The 27,318-nt window shown below is 56.5% G+C and overlaps 1 protein-coding gene across 1 annotated transcript in view; it reads right to left on the reverse strand.

The window, feature by feature from the left end:
• Window positions 1-27,318, reverse strand: part of IGSF9 (immunoglobulin superfamily member 9) — a 50,376-nt gene that overhangs the window by 11,407 nt on the left and 11,651 nt on the right. The window contains exons 4-13 of the mRNA XM_073322416.1: window positions 22,042-22,194; window positions 18,503-18,654; window positions 16,801-16,918; window positions 16,227-16,368; window positions 12,850-12,995; window positions 12,109-12,251; window positions 11,876-12,016; window positions 2,119-2,235; window positions 1,038-1,188; window positions 17-140 (exon numbers count right to left, since the gene is read on the reverse strand). Coding sequence (XP_073178517.1) covers window positions 17-140; window positions 1,038-1,188; window positions 2,119-2,235; window positions 11,876-12,016; window positions 12,109-12,251; window positions 12,850-12,995; window positions 16,227-16,368; window positions 16,801-16,918; window positions 18,503-18,654; window positions 22,042-22,194 — 1,387 coding nt within the window. The remainder of the gene's footprint in view (window positions 1-16; window positions 141-1,037; window positions 1,189-2,118; window positions 2,236-11,875; window positions 12,017-12,108; window positions 12,252-12,849; window positions 12,996-16,226; window positions 16,369-16,800; window positions 16,919-18,502; window positions 18,655-22,041; window positions 22,195-27,318) is intronic.

Raw genomic sequence — 27,318 nt, forward strand, 5'->3', positions numbered from 1 at the left:
CTGGCATGGGACTCACAGTGGCGTGTACCAGACGCTGAACCTCTGGAAGTATCCCCCGTCGAACCCTGGCTCCCAGGAGACGTTGGCTGCCAGCAGCAGCGGCAGCACCAAGACCTTGGTGACAGCATGAGGACTGGTGCCTGGTGGAGACAGCCGGGGTGGGGGGTGAGTCAGGGGCCATCTCTGCCCTGCCCCTCCCAGGGCTCAGGCTCTGGCTGGGAGCTACCAGGGGCAGAGTGCCACCTGGCCAGCACGAATGTCCCGCCCCACAGATGAAATGGGCAGGTGCCATCCACAGGACGCCCACAGGGGAGGCACCTGCATCTGTGGGCTCACAATGGGCAGTGGCTGTGCTGGCGGGAGCGGCTGGGATGCTGCTCACCAGGGCACACTGGCCTTACACTGCAGAGTCCCTGGCAGTGCCCAATGGAGCTGGGCACAGGCCGAATCCAACATGGATTCCAGCGCGATACGGGGTCTGGGACATGCAGATTGGGTGTTCGTCTCATGTACACTCCGCCAGGCATTCCCATGCACAGCCAGTGCACCCCCCCTGCCCCGGCAGGCATAAAGCCACCCACCCCCACCCTGTGTTATACCCACATCCCCCCACACACACCCACTCCCACCCTGAGCCCCCCGCACGCAACCACCCACTCCCACTCTGAGCCCCATACACAGACACACAGCCGCCCAGCCCCACACCCATTCCTCCCCGACACACAGCAGCCCACCTCCACCCCGAGCCCCATACACACACCCCCCACAGCTGCCCAGCCCCACCCCAAGCCCCATTCCCCCGACACACACAGCCAGCCACCCCCACACTGAGCTCCATACACACACAGCTGCCCACCTCTCCACACCCCCCCACACACAGAGTCGTCCACCTCCATCTCGAGCCCATAGACACACTGCCAATGCATCCCCCCCATACATACACACACACAGCTCCCTCCTCAGAGCCCAAAGGTCCTGGGTCAGGCCTCCCGCCCACCCTGGTCAGCTGGTAGTGGTGTTGGCATGGCCCAACTCACCCAGCACGTAGACGGAGGTGGTGGTGCTGATCCGGGCCACCTGGTTGCTGACTGTGCACTCCCAGGCCCCGTGCTGCTCCTTAACCAGTGGCCGGAAGACGAGGCTGCTGTTCCCGTCCACTTGGGCACTGTTCCGCCCTGTGCTTCCCAGCTGCAAAGCAAAGGTGCAGCCACACTGACACCAGCAGCCCAGCCCTCTGTCACCCACGGGTCCCCGAGCCTACCCGTGCCATTGTCCACCAACCAAGGGAGAGCCTGAAGTGGGCAGGGCTGTGAGCGCAAATCTGAGGGGGGCTGGGCCCTGCACGTGCAGACGGGAGAGGGATGTGGGGGAGCCAGGCCGGCAGGCGTGCACAGACTGGCGGGGAGATAGGGTGGCGCCGGGCTGGGGGAGAGCAGCTTGGGGAGAAAAGGGGGGCCATGAGCATAGATGGGGGCTGAGGAGAGTCTCTAGGCAGTAATCCAGCCAGCGACCAAGCTGAGCTTGCTTCCCACCACACTGGTGCCAGGGCCGTATTCATCTCGAAAAGCCTTGAACCTGCCGCCCCAGTGGCGGGTGGGAAAGGTGAGGCACAGGGGGGGCAGTGACTGGGCCAAGGTCTCACTGAGAGACAGGGGCAGAACAGGAACAAAGCCCCAGAGTCCTGGGTCATCGCTTTCTCAGAGGGAGGGGGCTGTCCGGAAGGAGACCCCGACCCCGCCGCGAGCTCTGGAAGGGTTGGGGCACAGAAAGTCTCTTCACAGGGAGAGCCTGAGGAATGAATAACTCAGTGGATGACCCCCATCCCCAGGGCTCCGCCTCTCAGGGGGTGTCTGTAAGGCAGGAGCTGCATGGGGCAGCTGGGCCACGTGGGGCTGGCTCCCCCTGCAGCACTGAGCCGAGTCCTGGGCCACAGTGGGTCCTGCTTGTGGAGCCCTGAAGCTCTAGGCTGCACCCCACTGCCAAGGGGAATGTGCCACATGGGTGGCCAGCAGCAGAGCCGGCACCAGACCACAGGCTGGGGGAAGTGAGGGTGTGATGTGAAGGAGCCAGTCTCCGCAGTCCATCCCGTCATCTGAACCCAGAGCTGCAGCCCCCTACCTTTGCCCATGCGACCGTGGGTGGGGGGTCTCCTTGGGCGGTGCATGGTACCACCAGCTCACGGCCCGCCTCCTGGAAGTACTCCTCCTTGGGGCGCACGGTGAACACGGGAGGGTCCTGGAACAGACACACTGGGGTAGCTCAGCACCCCACTCTGGGGACAGGAGGAGCAAGACAGACAGACAAAGGGGTCAGGGCTCAGCAGCTCAAGCGGGAGGTGGTGCTGGCCTGGATTCATGGGCAAGAAATCCGACAGGTCCAGGGAGCAGAGCAGACAGAGGGCTCTGCACAGGGGCACTCAGGGCAGGGAAGAGACCAGCCTGAGCACGGCTACCCAGCTTGCTCTGTGGAGTGCACAGATGGGGTGGGTATTGTAACAACAGGCCTGGCAGGCCTACCCCTTAGTGAGCTTAGCCCAAGGTTAAAGAATGTCCCAGTCACCTGTAACCAGTGTTGATGGGAAAAGGTACAAGAGTGAGACAGACAGGCTGGATTAGTACAAGTAAAAAAGGCCTCCACATGGAACTCCAGGACTGTGTTATGTTCACATCTGGTAAACAAGAGGAGTGTGGGACGGAAATCAATGCACCAGAATGGGTGTGTTGGGGATTAGGAGGGGATGAGCTATTCCACCCAACCCCCTCTTGAGGTCCTTCAAATGAAATTAGCAACTGGCTGGGACCAACAGGAGCGAGGTTCCCCATAGTGGCTGCCACCTCCGCCGTCTTCTGGGAGTCGCTGTGACTCCACTGGGCCTTCACTGTCCAAAGTGTCCTGACCAGAGCAGGCCAGAGCAAGGACATCACCCCCTCCACCTGAATCCTGACCAGCTTCAAGTCCTTTGGCTGTCGCCTCCTCCCTTTTCCTTCCCCACCTTACTTCTTCACTTTCCTATCTCTCAGGACTTGTCTATACTAGAACATTCCTGTTCTAGGCCCGAGAACCATTGCAAAGTCAGGCAAGGATGATAGGTTAGGGTGGGTTATGGGGCCCAACTCCTGGGTCAGGAGTTCTGTCATTAGAGGACATTGCAGAGGCAGATATTTTGCCAGCTGGATCATGGTCAGGAACCACCCGTCTCAGCCACACCAGAGCCATGAAAATGATTGCTGCTTTCTTGTTTCAATTTAAGCAGGGCTTTGTGGATCAGTGGAGTTGGATGGAAGGCATATAATAGACCCCAGGGCCAAGAGGCAAGGAGTGCATCCCCCAGGGAGTCACGACCGTGTATCTCCCCTCCCACCCCGCTGCTGAGAATAGGTAGCGGTGTTTTCAGTTGGAAGTTGTGGCAAAGAGGCCTTTCTGTTGAAGAATCCAGGCAAAGCAGATCTCTCCAAAGAAAAGACAGTTACCTTTTCCGTAACTGGTGTTCTTCGAGATGTGTTGCTCATGTCTATTCTACAATAGGTGTGCGTGCTCGCCACGTGTACTGGTGGTGGAAGTTTTTCCCCTAGCAGTACCCGTAGGGGGGAGCAGCCCCCCGCCCTCTCTGGAGCAGCGCCAGCCTGGCGCAGTATAAGAAGGGCTGCGCTCCCCACACCCTCAGTTCCTTCTTGCCAGACAACTCCGACAGAGGGGAAGGAGGGTGGGATGTGGAATAGACATGAGCAACATCTCGAAGAACAGCAGTTACGCAAAAGGTAACTCTCTTTTTTCTTCAAGTGATTGCTCATGTGTATTCCACAATAGGTGATTCCAAGCTATATCTGTTGGGGGTGGTTAGGAGTTCACAAGTTCTCGGGATGGAGTACTGCCCTGCTGAACCCGGCATCATCCCTGGCCTGGGAGACGATCGCATAGTGCGAGGTGAACGTGTGAACCGAAGACCACGTGGTGGCCCGACAAATGTCCTGGATGGGGACGTGGGCCAAAAAGGTAGCTGACGAGGCCTGCGCCCAAGTCAAGTGTGCCCTCACAATGGGCGGCGGGGGAACCCCTGCCAGCTCATAACAGGAATGGATGCACAAAGTGATCCACTTAGAAAGCTGCTGAGTGGAAATGGCTGACCCTTCACGCGCTCAGCCGAGGCGACGAACAGTTGCGACTTTCTGAACGGCTTGGTCTGCTCAAAGTAGAAAGCCAGAGCTCGCCTCTTGTTGAGAGTGTGGAGATGGCGTTCCTCACTAGTCGCGTGAGGCTTGGGGCAGAGGACTGACAGAAAATGTCCTGACCCATGTGGTAGGCGGAGACCACCTTCGGGAGGAACGCGGGGTGTGGGCGGAGCTGGACCTTGTCCTTATGAAAAGCCGTATACGGCGGTTTGGGCCCTGAGCTCCGAGACCCACCTGGCCAACGTGAATGCTACCAGGAAGGCAACCTGCCACGAGAGGTGAGACCAGGAACACATGACCAGTGGTTCAAACGGGGCCCCCATGAGACGAGCCAGCACCAGGTTTAGGTCCCACTGTGGAACCAGGGGCTTGGAATATGTGTAGAGACAGTCCAAACCCTTAAGGAACTGGCCGGCCATAGCATGGGAAAACACCGTGTGCCCTTGCATCGGGGGATGAAAGGACGATATGGCCGCCAAGTGTACCCTGACTGATGAGGGTGCCAGTCCCTGGGCCCTCAGGTGGAGGAGGTAATCAAGGATAAGCTGGATCGGGGGGGCCATCGCGGAAACCGAGACCACTTCGCCACATAGGAGCGGCAAGTGGAGGGCCATCTACTTTTGAGGAGGACGCGCTGAACCTGTTCCGAGCATGTCCTTTCCTCGCCACCTAGCCACTGAGCAGCAACGCGGCGAGGTGAAGCATTGCTAGGTTGGGATGGAGGAAGCGGCCCTGGTCCTGAGAGAGCAGGTCCAGGCGGAGCAGCAACTGCCATGGCGGAGCTACCACCAGCCCCGAGAGGGTCCTGTACCAATGTTGCCAGGGCCATGCCGGGCCAATGAGGAGGACCCTGGCTTTGTCAGTCTTTATTTTCTCCAGGACCTTGCTGATCAGAGGGAACGGAGGAAAGGCGTAGAGGAGCTGGCCTGACCAGGACAAGGTAAAGGCACCCCCTGGAGCAGAACCGGGCGCCCAGCAGGTGGAAGGCTTTTAGGTAGATATCGTGGACTATACAGAAGTCCCACAGACTGAGGGCTTCATGGCAGAGGGCAGAGGATTGGGCCCTGCCTTGCTTGTTGATATAGAACATTGAGGCCTTGCTGTCCATGAGGACCCTGACTACCTTGCCTTCCAGGTGCGAGCAGAAGACCATGCACGCCAGCCGCACCGCCCTGAGTTTCTTGACGTTTATATGAAGGGTTAGGTCTTGTAGAGACCACAGGCCTTGGGTCTGAAAATTCCCCACATGGGCCTCCCAACCCAGGTCCGATGCTTCAGACTCCAGCTCCAATGACGGGGCCCTGGACCCCTTGGAGCATGTTGTTTGGGGTGGACCGCCACCACAGGGAGGTGATCACCGAGTTCGGCACGGTGAGGACTTTGTCCATTCTGTCCGTGGTTTGGAAGAACTGCGAGGCCAGCCAAAGCAGGAGGGGCCTCATTCTGAGTCTGGCATGATGGACCACATATGTGCACACAGACATGTGACCCAGCAGTTGCAGGCAAGCCACCGGGAACCTTGTGACCGAGTCAATGAGCCCTTTCAGGGTCTCGAACCTGTCTGGTGGGAGAGAGGCCCTGGCTGACGTTGTGTCCAGTAGCGCCCCAATAAACTCTATGCATTGGACCGGGACTAACGTGGACTTGGCACTGCTTATCAACAGGCCCAGGGCAGTACATGTGGACAGGAGGAGTGCCACATGATCCCTCACCTGCGACCAGGAGGTGCCTTTGACTAGCCAGTCGTCCAGATATGGGAATATTTGGACCCCTGGTGTCTGAGGTTGGCCGCTACCACTGCCATACACTTTGTAAAGACCCTGGGGGCAGTGGACAGACCAAACAGTAGGACCGTGAATTGGTAGTGACTCTGTCCCACCATGAAACGGAGGAAGCGTCTGTGCCCCTCAAATATGTGGATGTGGAAGTACGCGTCCTGTAGATCGAGGGTAGCGTACCAGTCCCCGGGATCCAGGGAGGGGACGATGGAGGCCAGGGAAACCATGTGGAACTTGAGTTTCACCATGCAGTGGTTCAGGCCTTGCAGGTCCCTGATGGGCCTGAGCCCCCCTTTGGGATAAGGAAATACCGGGAGTAATACCCCTTGCCCAGGAACTCCTTGGGCACCGCCTCTATAGCTCCTAGGTCCAGGAGCTGCCTCACTTCCTGCAGAGCCTCGTGAGAGGGATCCCCCAGGAGGGACGGGGGCAGAGGGTGGTTGGGTGGGGAGGAGGTAAACTGAAGGGTGTAACCTCAGGAGATGCTGCTGAGGACCCATCGGTCCGAGGTGAGCCGCGACCATTCTGGGAGGAAAGCACACAACCGATTGGAGAAAAGGAGCTTTATTGGGAGTAGGTCCCTGCTGAGAACTGGTGGGGTACCCCCGAGCTTCCGTCAAAAACGCCTTTTGCCCGCCTGCCTGCCCTTAGAAGACCCAGGCTGGGGAGCAGGCCGGGATTGTCATTGCAGGCACTTTCTATAGTCCCGATGCTTTTTGTGGGCGGCCTCGTACTTCGGGAAGGTGGCCTGGGCAGGAGCCTGCAGCGGCTTGAACTTGGGTTTTGCCGGAGGAGAGACACAGAGGTCTGGAGGGTCGTGCGAGAGTCTTTCATGTCATGCAGCCTTGTGTCTTTTTCCTCAGCAAACAGAGCCTTCCCGTCGAAAGGGAGATCCTGCATGGATGACTACGCTTCACTGGAGAGCCCAGAGAGCAGAAGCCATGACGCTCGTCTCATGGACACCGCCGAGGCCATGGACCGTGCGGCCGTGTCCGCTGCATCTGAAGCGGCCTGCAGGGATGCCCTTGCGACAGCCACCGCCCCTTCCTCCATGAGCGCCTTAAAATCCTTCTTATCGTGCTCCTGGAGAGAGTCCTCAAACTTGGGGAGGGATTCCCAGAGGTTAAACTCATAGGGACCCAGGAGAGCCTGATGGTTTGCTACTCGTAGCTAAAAAGCTTGACAACGAATAAACTTTTCTCCTGAAAGCATCCAGCCTCCGAGAGTCTTTTTCTTGGGGGTCGGGGCTGGTTGCCCCTGCCGCTCCCTGTGGTTGACTGACTCGACAACCAAGGAGCGGGGCGCCGGGTGGGTATACAGATACTCGTGTCCCTTCGTGGGTACAAAGTACTTGTGCGCCACCTTTTTAGAGATGGGGGCCAACGAGGCTGGTATTTGCCAAAGGGCATTTGAAATTCTTGCCACCCCTTCATGGAGCGGCAAGGCCACCCTGCCCAGTGCTGAAGGGGACAGCACATTGAACGGAGAGTCTGAGGGCTCTTCCATCTCCACAACCTGGAGTTGGAGGCTCGCTGCCATCCCTTTTAGGAGGTCTTGGTGGGCCCGGATGTCCTCCTGCAGGACGAAGGGGGCAGGGCCACAATCAGTTCCTCTGGACAAGGTGAGGCTGGTGTGGTGCTTTGGGTGTCGTCCGGCACTGGAGGATCCACCACCTGGTTGGACTCAGGGCACGGTATTGAGAACACAGGTCCCCCAGACCTTTTTTCTGGCGGTCGAAAGATGGACGCCAACGGTGCTTCCAAGGCCCCAGCCACTGAGCGAGCCCCCACTGGGGGCTGCGCTGGAGGCCACGGTGCCCACTGGTACCACTGGGCCAGCCACGACGCTTGGTGCCATTGCGCTTGCTGAGGCACTGGCGGGGCCAGCTGGCTAGCTTGGTCTGTAGACGGGTGGCTGTGAGGGGAGGCTGGCCTGGCGTATGATCCACTGCTGCCTCTGGACCGGGAGTATCAGTGGTGCCGGGACCTATGTCGGCCACAGGACTGCAATCTCGACTCGGAGGAGCGGCACCGATGGTAGTAGCTGTTCCACGACTGGCCTCAATGGGTGGACCCGCGTTGGTGAGACGCCAGCGATCGACGCCCGGGCTACGGTGCCTTGGCAGAGACTTGGAATGGGAGTTCTGGGGACAAACTAAGAGTTCTGGGGACGAGCTGCAGCAAAGCTGGAGCCGAGCAGTTCCGATGCACCTTCACTGGCGGCAAGAAGGAACTGGGGGGGGGGGGGGGGGGGAAGCACAGCCCTCCTTATACTGCGCCAGGCATGCGCAGTGGGGGGGTGCTCCCCCCTACGGGTACTGCTAGGGGAAAAACTTCCAGCACCAGTGCACGTGGCAAGCACGCACACCTATTGTGGAATAGACATGAGCAATTACTCGAAGAATACATTGGTCAGCTCCCACTCATGGTCTCGATGGAAAATTCTGCTCAGCTAATGTGCAATGGTGTTCTGTGATCCCGGCAAATAGACCATGGAGATATCTATGCACTGGGGTATGCACCAGTTCCATAGTCTCAGTGACCCTTCGCATAAGAATTGGCATTTTGCTTCTCCTTGGAAGTTTATATAGTATGTGGCCGCGTCGTTGTCCAACCTCACTCTGATTGACTGGCCCCACATAAGGTAGGAAACAAAGGCAGGCATCACAGGTGGCTTGAAGTTTGAAGACGTTGATATGTAGTGACAACTCTCAAGGAGTCCATCTGCCTTGCACTGTATGATTCTGTCAGTGAGTGCCCCAGCCTAGAAGAGAGGCGTCCATGGGGATGATGTGTGAGAGGTGGATGTGAGGGAGGTTCCCATGCAGACTCTTTGAGGGTCCTTCTATCAACTGAGGGAGTCAGGTGCCATCCAAGGGACTGATGCCTCCCTGGAGAGCTTGTGCTTACTGGGTGTAGGCTGTCCTAAGCCAGGCTTGCATGGGGGGTTATGAAAGTGCAGGATGTCATGCATCCCAGGAGCTAAAGACAAGCCCACACCATGGTTTGTGGGCTCTGCTGTCATGCAGAAATCAGGTGAGACATCGAGGTGAACCTATCCACAGGCAGGTATGTTTTAGCTGCCAGAGTCCATGGTGGCCCTGATAAAGTCTATGCGTTGCATAGGGTTGATTTCTCTACACTGAAGTGAAGGCCTGAGGAGTGGAACAGAGCTAGGTCCCTCTTGGTGGTGGACTGACCTTTGAGTGAAGGATGGCCTTTGAAGAGCTAGTCATCCAGACATGGAAAAGTTACTGTTCCCAGATGCCAAAGGTGGGCTGTGATGATGGAGGGGACTTTTGTAATGCTGGAGGGGACTTTCCCCTCAGGGCAGCAGATAGGCCAAAAGGCATGGCACAGTACTGGTGATGGTCAGTGCCCACTACAAACCTGAGGAAACACCATGGTGCTGGGTATATGGCTACACGGAAATAGGCATCCTGGAAGTCAAGGGTGATGAAGATCTAACAACAGAATGATGGCCGCTAGGGTGGCCATCCAGAAGTGCTGCATGTGAATCAAAGTGTTTAGAGATGGAAGGTCTGCAATCGGTCTCCACCCTCCTTTTTCCTTTGGGACCAGGAAGTACCAGGAGAAGAAACCCTTAATGATGAAGTCTGGAGGAATGGATTCTACCTCCTGCTTTAAGGAACCCCTCCTGAGTGGGGTTCCTGAATATGAACAGGGAGGTGGGATGGAGCTGAGCTAGATGGAATAGCCAGTCAAGATTACTGCCAGTACCCATTTGTCTGAGGTGCAACGCTCCCAAGAATCGTAGACTGGGTTGGAAGAGACCTCAGGAGGCCATCTAGTCCAACCCCCTGCTCAAAGCAGGACCAACCCCAAATAAATCATCCCAGCCAGGGCTTTGGGAAGAAGGGAAGACATGGGCAAGACGGTCTACAAAGAGTTGGTGAATGGAATGATGTAGCTGAAGATCCAATAGGGAGGGTTTGTGGGCCTCAACTAAGGTGTCAAAATGGTTGTTTGGATGAGGCAGCCACCTGAGAGGTGACAGTGGAGGATGGGCCTTTCTTGTATGGCCTAAACCTCTTTCCGGGTGGCTCAGCAGTTCTCTTGGGCAGCGTTGTGCTGTCTGAGACTTGCTGTATTTCCTCCTTGTAGCTGGATACCAAGAGCGTGCAACGTCACCCTGGAACCCTTGAATGGGTGAAGAGAGCCATCTGTAGTGCCACTGAAAAGTTTAGGCTCTTCAAATGGCAAGTCCTCCACAGTATTTTGCACTTCCCTGGGCAAGCTGGAGGATTGTAGCCAGGAGGCCTGACACACGACTTTGGCAGTAGCCATTAAAAAGAGGCCATATCTGCCACGTCCAGGGAGGCCACAGGAGGGCTTTGGCTATTGTCTGGCCCTTTGTAATAAGAGCATGAAACAGCTCTGTCTTGTCCTAAGGCAAAAACTCAATTTAGTGTGAAAATTTACTCTAGCTGGTAAAGTCACATTCACCATCAGGGCTTGGGAGCAAGCGCCTCAGAACTGTGGCTCTTTTGTCCTAGAAGGTCCAGACACTTGAGTTCCTTGTCAGATGTTGTTGCCTTGAAACAATGTTGCCTACTCCTTTTGTTGGCAGCACTGATGACCAGGGAGTTGGGCGTGGCATGAGTAAACAAGTACTCTGGGCCCTTGGCTGGACACAATACATTTTATCGGCACTCTTACAGGTGGATGGGATGCTGGCTAAAGTCTGCCACGCTGAGTGGGCTGGCAAGAGGAGGATCTCATTAATAGGTAAGGCTACCTTGCCCTGGGTAGAGGCGTGGGTGATGTCCACCAGGGAGTGCTGCTGTTCCTGGATTTCCTCCAAGGGATTCTGCAAAGCTTCTGCTGTGTGTTTCATCAAGCCCTGAAAGACCCTGAAGTCATCTGCGTTGGATGGCAGTGGGGGGAGTCACCTTATTGGGGAGAAAGAGGATGGTGGCACCTCCCCATCTATTCTCAACTCTTAATGCACTGATGCCTCCTCTTGAGTAAGGAGGCTCCCCAGTTGTTGGCAGAAGAGACTCTGGTAGGACCTCTTGCGTGTGAGGGTACCCTGTAGACTTGGTCCCCAAAAGAAGCCGAGGGTTTCCAAAAAACCCACTGTGGAGGGGCATAAGGGAAAGGTACTAGACCTCATGGGTGGTCTCACCAGGGCTATTGGTCAAACATCTGCTGCCTTCTAGAGTCCCTTTCTCGGGGAGGAGGGTGCACCAGGCACTACTAGCAGAAAAACCTCTGATCGAGAATTTATGGGCATGCGTATCCTCACATGGAGCACCCATAGGGACAACAACTTAGAAAAACTTAAGTGTTCATATAGATAAGCCCACACTCTCTTTCACCTTCTAACAAGAGTCTGGTTCAGCCAACCAAGACAATGGCATTTTTTGCAATGCTGCTCTAACCCCATGACCAGAGAGGCAGCTAAAAGCAATGGCTTGGTACAAGTTTGCCAGGGCTTGGAGTAGCTGATCAGACCATAGGCTGGGCCTGCGTTTCTCCAGCAGTGAGTTTGCAAGTGAGAGTCAGCACCAGAGACAGAAGCTGCATTTTCTATCTTTGCTCGTCTTTTCTCGCCCCTCTTGTGCGCTTGCCTTGTTTTGTCTTACAGGAAGAAGAATCAGACTTTAAGAGCAGCAGCAACAGCTCCAGCCCATCTCATCTAACTTCTTTTCCTTCCCCCAACAAGGTCAGTTATCACTATCTTTAATACCACCTAAAAATTCTCTGCACTCAAAAGCCCCGACCACGTTTGACTGTTTAGTGCTATACAATGACTGGGCCACGTTCACACCTTGACTCTCTGGGCCCACTTGTTACACCAAAATTAATACACCTGGTTGCATGGCTGCATGAGGGCACCAGGAAAGGGCTCCCCAGCCATGCCCCTGCTCAGCCAGTGTGGAGGCAGGCTGCCCCCCTCTCTCACCTTGAGCAAGACGCGGGTGGGTGCTGAGGCACCAGCTGTGCCATAGCTGTTGTAGGGGGTGCAGGTGTAAAGCCCCAAGGCGTCGTCGTTCCCCGTGGCGATGACAATGGAGCCGTCGGCTGCCATGGACCAGCCAGGGAACTGCAGAGGGAGAGATAGGTCAGAATGCGGCCCCCTGTCAGCGGGTGTGTGGCAGAGGCTGAGTTTCCAGGGAGGCCCGGTGTAGTCAGTACCTTATCAAGCTCCAGGGGATGCCCATCCTTGGTCCAGCTGATGGAGAGAAGAGGCGGATTGGCCTTGGCGGGGCACTGGATCATGCCCTGCATCCCCATGGGCAAGAGGGTCTCCGGTGGCATGGTCGTCACCTGGGCTGGATCTGCAAGGCACCAACAGGCAGGACGTGGTCAAGGCCTGGGTGAGCTCCCTGACCCGCAGTGAAGGGGCTGCGGAATAGGGTGTGGCGGCCATATGCACAATATGCTGCCGGCCCACAAGGCAGAGATGAGCCCAGGTGGCAGCAGCACTAGGGACGGTGCCTTCTCTATCCGATGGGCTTCTCCAAGGCAAAGCCCTCGGAAAGCTAGGGACACCCTGGGATCTACCCATGGAGGGAGCCCAGATCCTGGCAATTCAGCACTGCTCCCCTGGGTGCATCTGGGCCATGGTCACATGGGCTCCTCAGCTCAGAGACCTGGGCCAGGTGGGAGGCAGGCACACTCCAAATCAGGGCAGGCGGATGGGGAGGTCAGCCAAGGACCATGGCAGGGGATGGGCCTTTCTCTCCCAGGTTTCAGGCCACAAAGGGGGAGGCCACAGGCCAGAGGCGATTCCCTACTCCTGTCAAACAAGTTGGGCCACCAGGGCTCAGCTCAGGAGCCAGTATGTGTGGGTACGGTAGGGTCCCTGAGAGAGGGCAGTGTGGGATGGGGTGGCCCTTACACAGTACAGGGAGGGCAGGGGCAGTGGGGCCTTACACAGCACCGTGAGGAAGGCCGAGGCAGAGGGTGGTTTCCAGAGCCCATTGCTAGGAACACAGGTGTATCTGCCAGAGTCGTCTGGGGTTGTTTTCTGGAGCAAAAGGCTCCCGTCCACCAGGACACGAACACGAGACTGCAGGTGGCTGGAAGGAAAGGAGGGGGCAGAGTCAGCAGCCCAGCAGGAGCTGCCTCAACGAGCCAGCACCCAAACTGCTGGCAGTCTCCACTGCAGGGCTCAGGGCACATCCACAGCAACTTGATCCCAACACATCACAACGGCTCAGCAGCACCCCCAAGACCAGCTCCCAGGGCCCGGCCCGCTGCCCCCACGGTCCTGCCAGTAGCACCCAGTCATTTCCTCCACAGCCCTGACACTGTGACCCGGCTACTATCACCACGGCCACACCACTGTCTAGCCAAATCCCCACAGTCCAGCCACGGCCACGCCACTGGGACCCAACCACTCTCCCCACAGTCCCACAGCTCTGCCTTGGCTGCCATCACTTTGTTACAGCTGCCATCATCACAGCCCTGTCCACATTCTCATCGCTGTTGACTGTCCCGCTGACTCCTATGACTCCAGCGGCACCACTTCACCCTCCCGCCACCAGCCAATCAAATCACCCCCTCAGCACTCACCGCGCAAGCCCTTGCCAGGTGTGTATGATCTGGATGGTGCTGCGGGGGGTCCCTGCCCCGATCTCCTCCCTCTACTCTGCTCCAGCCCCGGGCTCCATGTGCTGCCAGCACTGTCAGCATCACAGGCCATGCATCACCACCCATGTCTGAACTGCCAGCCACCAGAGGATCTGAGTCCCCTTTTCAGCACCACCAGGCCTAACAGGGAGTCCCCACACTCCCACCAGCACTGACACATCACAGGGACCCAGCTGGGGTCACCACTCCTGTCACCAGCACCATACTGCCTGTGTGCATCAGCCTTGCCACACAGCTTTCCGTGGGCTGGTATCCGTGTGCACACACATTCTTGCACGTATCTGTGTGCTTAGGGACTCTGAGCATCTCCCTTGCTGTAGGCCTGTGTGCATGCCTGCATCTCTTGGTGTGTATCCAATGCCGTTGTTGTGTGTCAGCAACTATACATCTGTGTGCGCACGTCTCTTCAGGTGTGTGCTTGCATGCATATGTCTCCACAACATTCCGTGTGTGCCTGTGCAGCAGTACCTCTGCCATTGTGTTGCGTATGTGTGTGTGTAGGGAGCCAGGGTGGCTCCCCTCCAAACCAGAGGGTAAAGAGCCCCCCTCTGAGCCTGAGTGGGCGGGGCCAGGCCAAGCTTCCGCCAATCCCCGGAAGGGGAAGGGTGGGACAGGAAGTACAAAGGGTAGGGCCCTCTGCCCAGCGAGGAGACCACCAGGGAGGGAGACAGACAGAGGCTGCTCCCTCGTGATCCTGCTGCTGACCCAGGCGAAGCCCTGGGCAAGGAGGAGCCTGACCCGGGGGAAGGCCTGTGGCAACCACGGCTGCTGGCTGCTGAATACCCAGAGGACCTGGAGGGGCCTGACTGCAGCCTGGGCCAGTGTGAGTCCGATACTGAGGGGGAGCGGTGGTGGCCCGCAGCGGAATACCCAGAGGAACCGGAGCTGCCCGCAGCGGATTATCCAGAGGAGATGGAGGATCCGGAACTGCCCGCAGCAGAATACCCGGAGGAGATGGAGGGACTGGAGCAACCCGCCTGAGAGAGACCAGGTAGGAAGTAGCCCAGGGGCCCAACTACACCGTGGGGTGGGTGTGTTTGGTCAGCAGGTGCGGATTGCCCCGCTGACCCAGCGGCGGGACCTTCGCCTCCCACCACTGTCAGGGTCCTGGGCTGGAACGCAGCGGAGTTGGGCGCACTGCTGACTCCGGCCGGCGCTCCCCTGCCCGAGGGGCGTGCCGGCTGGCGTGCCCCTGCCCCTGCTGACTCCGGCCGGCACACCTTCCCGCTAATTCCCCAATGCCTGGGAGGTGGGGCCGAGGCCTGCCACTGAGACCATTGCTCTCCATTGCCCCTAGGGGCTCGGAGGACCGACCGACACCTGTCAGTGTGTGTGTGTACAGGTGTATATCTCGTGGTGTATACGCTTCTCTATGAATCAGTGCATGAGTGTGTGTATGGTGTGTGTGTGCACGTGTCAAAGTGTGCGTATCTGAGGGGAGTTCAGGTGTGGGTCACTGAGTGCATGGGTGTGTGTGGGGGGAGCAGCATATGAGCGCACAGGTGTGGGTCAGTAAGTGCATGGATGTGTGTGTGCGGCATCAACAAGTTTAGGCTTGAAATTAGACAAAGGTTTCGAACAGTCAGAGGAGTGAAGTTCTGGAACAGCCTCCCAAGGGGAGCAGTGGGGACAAAAAACCTACCTGGCTTCAAGCCTGAGCTTGAGAAGTTTCTGGAGGGGATGGTGTGATGGGACTGGCATGTAGCCGATCTGCAACTGCAGCAAATATCTCCAATGGCTGGAGATGGGATTGTAAATGGGAAGGACTCTGAGTTACTATGGAGAATTGTTTCCCAGGTGTCTGGCTGGAGGGTCTTGCCCACATGCTCAGGGTCTAACCGATCACCATATTTGGGGTCGGAAAGGAATTTTCCCCCAGGTTAGATTAGCAGAAACCCTGGAGGTTTTTCACTTTCCTCTGCATCTTGGGACACAGGTCACTTGCAGGTTTAAACTAGTGTAAATGGTGGATTCTTTGTAACTTGAAGCCTTTAAACCATGATTTGAGGAAGTCAGTAACTCAGCCAGAGGTTCTGGGTCTACTGCAGGAGTGAGTGGGCGAGGTTCTGTGGCCTGCAGTGCATAATTTGTGCCAGGGCTGAGCCCCGGCCCCGCTAGGCTGGGCAGTTCATAGCCCCGGCACCGCTAGGCTTGCTACATCAGTTAATGAATGTAAAAAAATTGCTTGAGTCCCGGGAACTCTTTCATTACAAATTAAGCACTGGTGGCCTGCAATGTGCAGTCTAGATGATCATGTTGGTCCCTTCTGACCTTAACATCTATGAGGTATGTGCTTCTGTGGCAGTGTGAGAGTGCCCGGGTGTGTGCCATTGAGTGTATGGGTGTGTGTGCGTGCAGCAGTGTGAGAGTGCACGTGTGTGAATGTGGTAGCATGTGAGTGCACGTGTGTGCACACGTGGCAGTGTATGAGTGCATGGGCATGTGTGCATACAGCAGTGTGAATGCAATGGGTGTGTGCAGTGTGTGCGGCAGTGTGTGAGTGTGCAGGTGCATGTCAGTGAGTGCACAGGTATGGATGTGTGCCTGGATGTGGAGTCTCCAGTTCCCTGACGAAGCTCCTGCCCATCCCCACAAGAGGCCATTCTGCCCCTGCCCGCTGCCCCTGTGCCACCCCTTCGGCTCCTGGCGCTGTGTACCTGAGATGATAGACGTTGCTGCTGCCCTGGAACCAGCTGTAGGTGAGGTTGCCAGGGTAGGCCTCGGCTTGGCATGCCAGGAAGGCATCCTGGGTGATGTTGACCGTGATGTTCTGTGGCGGCACCACGATGACCGGCGGCCCTGGCGCACACAGGGCACAGAGTGAGGCTCTGGGCAGAAGGGGGCGACAGCTCACTCTGAGGAGGGGAAGCGCTGACTGGACCAATGGGACATGGAGAACAGATTCCCAGAGAGGCTTCAATTCCTCTGCAGAGACTTGGAAAGGGGAGTGAGCAAGGTCTGGCTGCAGGGGATGTGGGGGGCTAACGCGGCCTGAGGGAGAGGACTACCCCTGCAAGATCCTTCTTTGGGTCATGAGAGAGGCCCAGACTCCCACATCTCACTGCGTGTGCCGGGTGTGTACGCACACGCACATGCACCTGCACCCAGCCCTTGGTCTGACAGGCTGGCCTCTTCAGTGGAAGGTAAGAGGTGCCCAGATGACAGGACCTCACTGACTACGGAGATCGCCCCAGATCAATCAGAACCCCAGAGATAGCCCTCTCCCCTTACCTTGAACAAGCAGCTGGGTGGTGTGGGTGACAGAGCCCTCCTTACTGGAGGCGTGGCACGTGTAGATGCCAGCGCTGGCCCGCTCCACGCTGGTGATCCTCAGCGTCCCATTGCTCACCTGTGAAGGCACAAAGCAGTACAGGCAGGAGTGCAGGGAAGGACGTCCTCAGGCACTCCCAGCCTAGCAGCAGACCAGGGCTTGGATTTATGAGCTGTACAGGCCATTTCAGCATCCCAAGGAGCTGAATCTCTTGCCTTCCCTAGGCTCACAGTGCCAACCCCAGCACGGTGCTGCGAGATGGGGCCAGTATTTCACCTCCCCTTCCCCAGTGATCTTCTGTCCTATACAGAAGAGTTATGTTGCCCAGCACAAAAACACAGCCACCTCTGGGACACAACATGGTGGCTATTTAACAGCAAGATGACACAGCAGCTCAGGACAAGAAATGAAGACTCCTGTATCCAACTGAATCTACAGTGTGGGTTAGGGAGGCAGAATGGAAGTGTGACAAAATGAGAATTATTTGTATGAACACTGTGTGTGCCTCAGTTTCCCCTATATTTGGCATGGCTACTCAGTGGGGAACGGGGGAGGGGGGGAGGGAGAAGAAGGACAAAGTTTTCTCTCAGGGCAGGCTGGGTGGAATGAAGAGTCCTTAAGGAAATGGCTGAAACTGACCCAGATCAACAAGGAGACCAGTGAGACAATGCAAGCTTCAATGACTCAAGGTCAAGGAATTTCCCCACCTCTCCACAGGGAAGCTGAGCAAAGAGGTCAGCGGAAGAACAAATGACTGGAAGGTGTGAGGTGGCGAGATAAGTGCTGGCTCCTGGAGGAAGCTGGGAGCTCTCTCACCTGGAACTGACTGAGGAGGCCAGGCAGATACAAACACAGCCTGAACATGGGCTTCACTACAGCATGGCTGCGGCTCTGGGCTGACCAGAATGTCTTCCTGTCTCTGTGCTGACCTCCGGGCTACCGCTGCTGTGTTCCAGCTGACTGATAAATCTGCCTGTTTTGGATAAATCTGGCTGTTTGAGTGTCACTGGGAATGCTGGGGAAGGTGCGTTAGGTCTCTCCCAGGGGTCCGGCTCAGCTGGACTCGCTGAGCAGACCTCACAGCATGAAGCAGGAGTGCTGGAGCCCAGGGGTCAGTCTCAGAAGGTGACCCTGAAGGAACAGTGAGACCTTTGGGGGCCTGGCCCATCAAAGGGTTTCCACCAACAGACTGTTCCACCAGTCCTGAGGATCTGTGACAGGAAGCGGCCAGGACAAGCTGGGATGCACGTGGATCAGCATCACTCCCAGACAGCTCTTGGGGGAGAGGGGATCGTGGCCAGTGCCTGGGGCAGGTGGCCTGTGGGGACTGGCCCCACCCTGGTTTCTAAGCTGAGCTGGGCAGCTCTGGGGGAGGCAGAGAGGGGCCCATGCCTCAGGGGCTCAGCTCGGGTCTGGGTCTCCAACAAAACAGGCCCTTGATGCACTTACCTCCCCACACAAAGCTTCGCCCCCCAGGCTGGGAGAACTCTGCAGTGGTGACAGGGGGATTCTGCTCCCCACACAATGTCTGCATGAGCCCCAACCCCCTCTTAGCGCTTGCTGAGGGAGGAAGCCCGGAGTGAGCAGCACGTGGGGAAATGCAGGAGACAGCCTGGGAAAGCTACATGATCTCCTCCCTCTCTGGGGCTGCCCCTCCCTTACCTGCACCTTCTCTCCACTCTCAATGGCCAGGTCGTTTCTCTTCCAGACAATGACCGGCTGGGGGTTGCCGATGGCTGAGCAGGTGAGACTCAGGGGTTCTCTGTCTGGCACCTCGACAAGAGCTGGCGGGGTCCCTAGGAAGCTGGGGGCAGCTGCGGAGAGGACACGGAAACAGTGCTTCAGAACCGCGCTGCTGGCCCCAGGGCAGGCTGGGCTCCCTCATGCAGCCACACCAGCTGGTTCTGCTGTAGAGAGCCCCAGGCACTCACTCTGCTTAGTCCTGGTGGGCTGGCAGCACAGGGCAGGGAGTGTGATCTGAGGGTCAGAGCCAAGGGCTAGGAGCCAGGACTCCTGGATTCCATTCCTGGCTCAGGGAAAAGGTGTTGTGAGGGTATGGACAGGGGGCGGGACATCTGGAGTCCGAGCCTGTCTGTGGCGTTGGGCAAATTCCTTCCACTCCCTCCCCCCAGTGCAGTGTTGTGCAGGGAGCATGTGGGGAAGTGAGGAGCAGTGTGGGGCCGAGGATGGACTGAGGGCTTCACTGGCTGTGCTGAAAAAAATAAACAAACTGGAAAAAGTTTGATTCAGCCCAAACTGAAACTGTCAATGCCCAGAAATGTCAGAAAATGGGAAATATCGACAGATTTGTTTTGGGGTGAACAAAGTCTGTTGTGTGACGCGGAATTAGACTGTTTGTTCCCAGATGCTTTAAATTTTTTTTTTTTTTTTTTTTAATAAAAGCAAAGGAAATGAAGGGCCAGATCTGCAAACAAAGAGCCAGAGGAGGAGCAGTCCCTTTTAACCTTTAGCAGCCTAAGTGACCCTGATGTGTGTGTGTGGGGGGGGGGGGGGGGTGTCACACAAGCTTAAAGAAGTGAATGAATCAGCCTCTAAGTCTCTGGAATCCTGAATTCCAGGAACACTGCGCTCATCCCACCCCCGCAAGGGGAGCTGGGGTCAGGCAGCCCCTCAGGGAAGTGAGCAGCTGGTGCAGACACACGACCCTGCTACGTGCAGTGGGTGCTGAACACTCCTCCCATGGGGGTGCAGAACACTGAGGCACTCGGTGCACAGCTGTCGCTGGTGGCACCAGCTGTGGGGCAGGGCCTGTCTGCAGGGAGATGGCAGACTCCACGGGGCAGGGCCTGTGTCCATTGCACTCAGCTGTAGAGTGCACAGGGCACTGTCCATACTACACCCAGGGCCCAGCCAGCATCCAGGCACACAGCTGTGCTGGTCCTGATGGGTCCGGGATTGCTGGGACCCTGGGGCAGCCACTGGGTTTCTGTGGCAAAGGAGAGGGGAGGCACAGACTGTGCAAACGCCTCGTACAGAGCAGGGCTCACTCCCTTGGGCCTGTGATGATGGCAGGGTGCCTGCAGCCCCCAGGCCAGGCTGCTGGGCTGAGCCAGAAAAGAGGCATTCGGGTAACTCCTCTGCCTCCCCAGCTGGATAGGATGGGAAAGCCCACAAGGCATAAAGTACAGGGTCAGGGTGGCTCCTGCAGGCCAAGGGCAGGGATGGACCTGCCCTGGCATCCAGGCCTCCCAGTCCCCACCCCCTGATGCTATAAATGGAGAAGAGGCTCCGCACAAAGGCTCATTGTGTGCTGCCTGGGGTCCAAGGGTCGGGCCCAGCTCTTTGGGAGGTTTAATAGTTAGGCTGGGCCTTTTACAAGTGTTTACTTAGGAGGGTGGGTTTGGGTCCCTTTGCAGGCTTCTCTGGGAAGGTGGATTGGGAAGAGGGAGTGGAGGTCGGGGCCCTGCAGGGGCTGTGTCTGCTCCAGGAACAGCATCCTTAGGCCAAGGCAGGATGATCCCCGCTGGGTTAGGGGCTCGCTCTGGCTCCCCCCCATATTTCTGCTGAGCAACTTGGGCTGTACAGACCTGGAATGGGACCCTGCAACCCATCCATGGGGCCCATGTGCTCAGATCCAGTGTGGAATGCTGAAGCCAAGGGCTGTGATGGCAGTGCAGCCTGGCCAACATCCCCAGAGCTAGCACTGCCAGTGGGTACAGGAGAATTACACCCACATGTCTACCAAGGGCCCCTAACGGGGGCTGCCTCAGGCATGTGCAGAGGGTTCCCGGAAGAGTCTCGAGTTGGGCTCCCAAGAACTGGAGCAATAAGCTTGCCGGCTGCTCTGCTAATGTGCTTGGCACAGAGGGGAAAAGTGGAGCTTTCGAGGAAAGCAGCTGCCAGGGTTTCACAGAGGCTAGCAAAGGCAAGAGGGGCGGGGACTGGACAGGGACATGCCTCACTGCTCCTGTCCCCCGGGCTGGAGCAGGTGTGATGGTCTCACTCTACTCAGCCGTGTTTACCCTGACCGTGTGCTCGTTCTGCTCAGGGCTAAATGAGGAGCCCAGGGAGGATTGGGCCCAGGGCATATCCGGGGAAGGGGATCAGGCCTAGAGCATACCCAGAGGAGGGGTGGGGGAAAAACTGGGCCCAGAGTGTTGGGTGTACCCACTGTGGGGTGGAATTGGGCCCATAGTGTATTGGGGGGAAGGAGGGGGCAAACTGGGCCCAGAGCATACCTGGAGAATGCGGAGGAGGAGGATCAGGCCCTGAGCGGAAGCGTGTACCCGGGGGAGGAGAATCAGACCCAGAGTGCAGCGGGTGGGGGGAGATGGGACTGGGAGCAGAGATCAGACCCAGAGCATAGTGTGTCCCCAGCACACTCAGCACTCTCTGCACCCTGCCCACAGCTGCTTCGAGTCTGCCACAGGGTTTGGGAACCCCCAACCCCCCCCCCCATTCCAATACAAGAACTGGGATCCAACACCCGCAATCACCCTGGAGCGCCATCAGGCCCAGCCCGAGACATGGCATGGGGCCACGATGGCCTCAGCAGGCCCTGCCCAGCACTGCCCCTGCCATGGTGCAGGCAGGCAACCACAGCACTGCCTCTAGGAAACCTAGGCCCTATGTAGGGGAGGCAATGCCTCTTCACACAGAGCTGGGGAGACCAGTGCCAGTGCAGGTGCCTAAGAAGGCTGTAATAGCTGCTGGTGCCAGGCAAATCTTGTGCCCAGGATGGGGAGGGAGCTCTGGTCACTCCCCAGGGCACCCCTGCATGGGGAAAGGCTGGACACGCCTGGCACGGGGACCTAGAGTGCCCTGTCACAGGGGAGGGACTGGTCATGCCTGGAACCAGAATCCAGAGACCCCCAATGCAGGCAAGGGCTGGACATGACTGGCACCAGGACCCAGAGTGCCCTGGCACAGGGATGGGGGTGATCATGCCTGGCATCAGGACCCAAAATGCCCCGGGAAGGGAGGGGGGGGGGGAATTCGGTTTCACTGGCACCAGGACCCAGACAGCTCTGGCATGAGGGGCAGGGGGCTGATCACGGCTGGCAGCAGGACCCAGAGTGTCGCTGCATGGCGGAGACTGGTCATGGCTGCCACCAGGACTCAGAGCCTCCCTGCATGGGGGAAGCTGGTCATGGCTGGCACTGCCTCTATCTCTCCCCGTCTCCCTGTGGCACTGCCCAGCCTCCCCGCCAGAGCACACCATCGCCTGGCCTGGCACATACCGTTGACAGTGAGGTGGGTCCAGGTGCCATTCTGGAACTCGTCGTCGTTGCTGTGCCTGTCTAGGAAGAGGACGCGACACTCATACCAGCCTTGGTCCTCGGCGCGCAGGAGGTCGATCCGCAGTGAGGCACCTTCCTGGATCCGCACACGACCTGCCGACATAGAGCCAGCCTGTCACTCAGTCACCGAGCTGCTTGGGGGCAGTGCCAGGCACCAACAGGGGAAGCTGTCTGGCCTGGGAACACCCCCTACTTGAGGGCAGTTGCCTGGGCCAGCCGTGTGCTGGAGGGCACATGCCCAGCCTGCGCCAACCCTTTCTGTGCAACGCTGGCAGTGCCAGCTCAGTATCTCGCAGCCCTCTAGGCTCCAGATCAGTGAGCTCTATCCAGTCCCCATTCAGCACATCCTGGCCTCTCCCAGCGCAGTACCCCAGCTTCCTCCCCAACCCACCCAAAGGGGCCAGCTGGCTCTTGGTCCAGGCTGAGGCCCTACAGCTCAACCCCCTGCCTCATAGCCCTGCTCCTGCTCCAGGCTGGGGTGGGGGGCTGGGAACTGCCCAGCAAACAAATGCCTGGCTGAGGACGAGGTCAGATACACAGACTCAGCATTAGACACATTGCTGCTGGCCCAGCGGGGCAGGAGGGGCAAGGCAGTGGGGGAGGGGAGATGCAGAAAGGGAGCTTGGGACAGAGGAACTAATGAGACCCTCCAGAGTCATCCTCTAGTACCAGTCTCCTCTACCTACTATGGCATGGGAGCCCCGGCCGCAAGTCCTGCAGATTGCTGTGCGCTGAGGGCCCCCTCCCCAGCAGCTGCTGCCTCCTTAGGGAGCCCCCTCCAGCCCCCTTTGCCCACAACCACCAGTGCCACCCCCCCAACCCCCCCTCCCATCTTCAGCCTGCCCCCTCCCCCAGAGTCCTTGCTAACCACACCTCCCTGGGAGCCTGAGGCCACCCCCTCCCCCTCTCCAGCATCCCCAGAAAGCCCTTGCCCCTCCCCCTGCCTCAGCTCTGGCCAATCCACTCTCCCCTGCCCCTCCCCCCATATCCCTGGAGCCCTCACTGAACCCCTGAAAGTCTGAACCTCCTCTCCTCTGCCACAGTAACTTCTGCCTCCCCCAGGAGCTCCCCTCCCCCAGTAGTCCCTACCCCTGCCAGCCACCTGAGCTGCTGGTTCCCAGCTTGACCCCATCTCCTCCTCCCCCCCCTCCATGGGGGTTGCGGGCCTCAAGCATTGCATCCCAGTCCCTGCTCTGGAATACACACCGCAGGCTGGGACGGCACTTGCGGGCGCAGGGTCATGGGGCAGCAAGCCAGATGCAGGGGCTGCCCCCAGTCCCACTGTCTGGGGCTGCAGAGCACCCAACTGGGGGCCCAGTGCGCAGCCTCTTTCATGAGCAGGAGGCTAAGTACCCTAAAGAAGCAGCAAATGCAGCCCCCTAATCCCCAGGGCTATTATCAGAGCCATAATCGGCTCAGGAGCACAGCGGGCAACTGGCTCAGTGCAGGGGCTGTGTACACACACCCTGCTATGTAGGGCTACACCGCACCCCCCTGCGATACACATAGCTACCCTGTTACTCACCACCCACACAAATACACACTGCTACACCCTCCCATACAGTTACCCCAATACATGCTGCTAAACACTCCCTGCTAGACACTGCTACACATCCTCCTGATACACGCAGCTACCCCTGCTACACCCCCCCACACAAATACACACTGCTACGCCCACTGACACACACATATGGACACTGCTACGCCCTCCCATACATAGTTACTCCAATACACACTGCTGAACAACCGCCGCTAGCCACTGCTACACACCACCAATTCACACAGCTACCCCCACTACACCCGGCTAGATCCTCCCCACACAAATACACACTGCTACAACTCAAAAAGAAAAGGAGTACTTGTGGCACCTTAGAGACTAACCAATTTATTTGAGCATGAGCTTTCGTGAGCTACAGCTCACTTCATCGGATGCACTGTACAAGTTTTTTCATGCAGTTGATAGATTTCCACTCCATACGGCTAAATGCAGTGCCTTGCATAATGACAGGTTTCAGAAACCTGCTACAACTCAGATACACACTGCTACACTCCTCTCATACAGTTACCCCAATACATACTACTACCTGCACACACTGCTAGACACACACATAATACACACAGCTACGCCAATACACAATGCTACACGCCCCCAAATACACACTGCTACATCCCTGATACACATGCACCCGATACATATACTACACACACCAATATCTTATCCATCGACCCAACACACACACGCAGAGATATAGATATATACACCCCCCCAATACACACATACTAACACACACCATGCACACCTTGTTCACCTATACAGACCCATGTCTTTATGCTCACACACTGACATGCACATACATACAGTACAATTCAATAATACGTCATGGGCACAACAAGCTACGCAAGGGTTCACAAAGTGTAAAAAAAAAAAAAAAAGACTGTCTCAGGGAAAGAGAGACATCTGCTTAGGACTTGTATGCATACACCCACACCTGCACAAGTGTGCATACACACTTGCATGCAACCCACAAACACACATGCATTGCCACCCACCCATAAGCATGTACACCAAACATATCCTCGCCTATGGCCACATTCCTGTATGTGCACACCAGGATCCCTACCCACAGATACCTACCTCTACCTGCACACACCCATATAAACGTGAGTGAGCACACACACTTTGTCTCAACATAGGTCACTACTCAACTGTCCCTCATTTCACACCCACACTGGCTCCCCATCTCGCAGTCTCTGGGGCTCGTCCCTTTTAATGATGGTGGCTGACTCGGGCTGCACACACCCCAGAGCTCCACAAAGCTCCCAGCGCTACAGGTCATCACCCAATCCCTCTCCTGCATGGAGGTGGGATCTGTAGTAGACCTCTGCAGGTTGAGAGGAACACTCTGCAACATGGGCTTACCGCACAGTTCACTGAGAAACACTCCCCACCAGCTCAGCACAATCCCATTCCACAAGACTCCCTTGGCCTAAAAAGCTATCAAAGGCCAGGTCCACTTTACAAAGTTTTGCTGGCAGAGCCGTATCTATTAGGAGTGTGGAGGGAAAACCATCCTACATCTCTGACCAACACAGCTGTGCTGGCAAAAGCCCCTATGTAGACAGAGCTATACTGTCAAAAAAGTCCTTTAATGAGGTAGTTCATTTGGTTTGGAGAACTAGGACTAGCGAAGTTGCCATAGACAAAAAAGGGCAAGGGATGCAGACTGGGATCAGTAAAGATCATATCAGAGATCTGACTGATCTGAATGAATTAAAATCAGCTGGGATGGATGCTATTCACCTGGGTACTGAAGGAATTAGCTGAAGAAATCTTGGAGCCAATGGCAACAATGTTTACAAATTCATGGACGACAGGAGAGGTCCTGGAAGACTGGAGAAGGGCTAACATAGTCCCCATCTTTAAAAAGTGGGAAAAGGAGGAGCCAGGGAACTATAGACCAGTCAGGCTGACCTCAATACCTGGGAAGCTACTAGAGTAATATAAAAACATTCAATTTGCAAATACCTGGAGGATGATGGGGTGATCACTAGCAGCCAGCATGGATTTACCAAGAACAAATCATGCCAAACTGGCTTGATTTCCTTCTTGACAGGGTAACTGTTTGGTGGACAAAATATACCTGGACTTCAGCAAGGCTTTCGACACAGTCCCGCATGACATTCTGATAGATAAGTAAGCTGGAGAAACGCGGGCTTGGCAGAACTACCATTAAGTGGATACATAATTGGTTAAACCAGGGGTTCTCAAACTTCATTGCACCGCGACCTCCTTCTGACACTAAAAATTACTTCACAACCCCCAGAGGGGGGACTGAAGCCTGAACCCACCCGAGCCCCACTGCCCCAGGTGGGGGGCCAAAGCCTGAGGCCCACCACTCCAGGAAAGGGGGCCAAAGCTAAAGCTCAAAGCCTTCAGCCCCAGGCAGGGGGCCTGCAACCTAAGCCCTGCTACCTTAGGCTTCGGCTTCGGCCCTGGGTTCCAGCAAATCCAAACTCCAGCAAGTCCAAGCCAGCCCTGGCGACCCCATTCAAAGGGGGTTGTGACCCACTTTGGGGTCCTGACCCACAGTTTGAGAACTGCTGAGTTAATCGCAAACAAAGAGTAACTATTAATGGAATGATGTTGGAGTGAAGTGAGGTCTCAAGTGGGGTTCCACAGGGATCTGCTCTGGATCCAATATTGTTTAATATCTTTACCAATGACCTGGATGTACGACTAGAGTGCGTACTGATCAAATCTGTAGATCAAAGCTAGTGGGGGTTCCCAACACTTTGGAGGATAGAGCTAAAATGCAGAGGGATCTTGATAAATCGGAGAACTGGGCTACAGACAACAAAATGAAATTAAACAAAGATAAATGTAAGGTGCTACACATAGGGAAGAAAAACCAAATGCACAAATACGGAATGGGGGATACCTGGCTTGGCAGCAGCACTGCTAAGAAGAATCTGGGAGTGGTGGATCACAGCCTCAACATGAGTCAGCAACGCAAAACTGTTGCAAAAAAATCAAATGCAATTTTAGGTTGCATTAATAGAAGCAAAGCATGCAAGTCATGGGAAGTGATAGAACTGCTCTACTGAGCGCTGGTTAGGCCTCAGCTGGAGTACTGTGTCCAATTTTGGTCACCAATGTATAGAAAGGATGTAGAGAAATTGGAAAGGGATCCAGAGGCAAGCGACAAAGATGATCAAAGGGATGGAATGCAAAACATAAGCAAAGGCTGAAGGAACTGGGTATGTTTAGTTCGGAAAAGAGGAGATTAAGGGGGGACATGATAGCAGTCTTCAAAAACTTGAAAGGCTGCCATAAAAAAGATGGAGAAAAGTTGTTCTCTTTTGTCACAGAGGGAAGGACAAGAGGCAATGGATTCGAACTAGAGCACAGAGATTTAGATTAAATCTCATGAAAACCTTCCTAATGGTAAGTACAGTAGGACAATGGAACAGACACCTAGGGAGGTTGTGGAAGCTTCCTCACTGGAGGTTGGAGCCATCTGTCTGCGATGGTTTAGACACAACAAATCCTTCATCTTGGCACGGGGTTAGACTGGATGACCTTTGCAGTCTCTTCTAACCCTATGATTTTAAGCTCCACTGGCAAACCCATTCTAGTGTAGCCACAGCCCGCATGTCACAGAGACCCCAGTCACAGGGCTTAGATGTGCACCAGGAGGGTGTCCTGCTGTGTTTGTG

Source organism: Lepidochelys kempii, chromosome 24 (genome assembly GCF_965140285.1).
Source record: "Lepidochelys kempii isolate rLepKem1 chromosome 24, rLepKem1.hap1, whole genome shotgun sequence".
Taxonomy (NCBI): Eukaryota; Metazoa; Chordata; order Testudines; family Cheloniidae; genus Lepidochelys; species Lepidochelys kempii.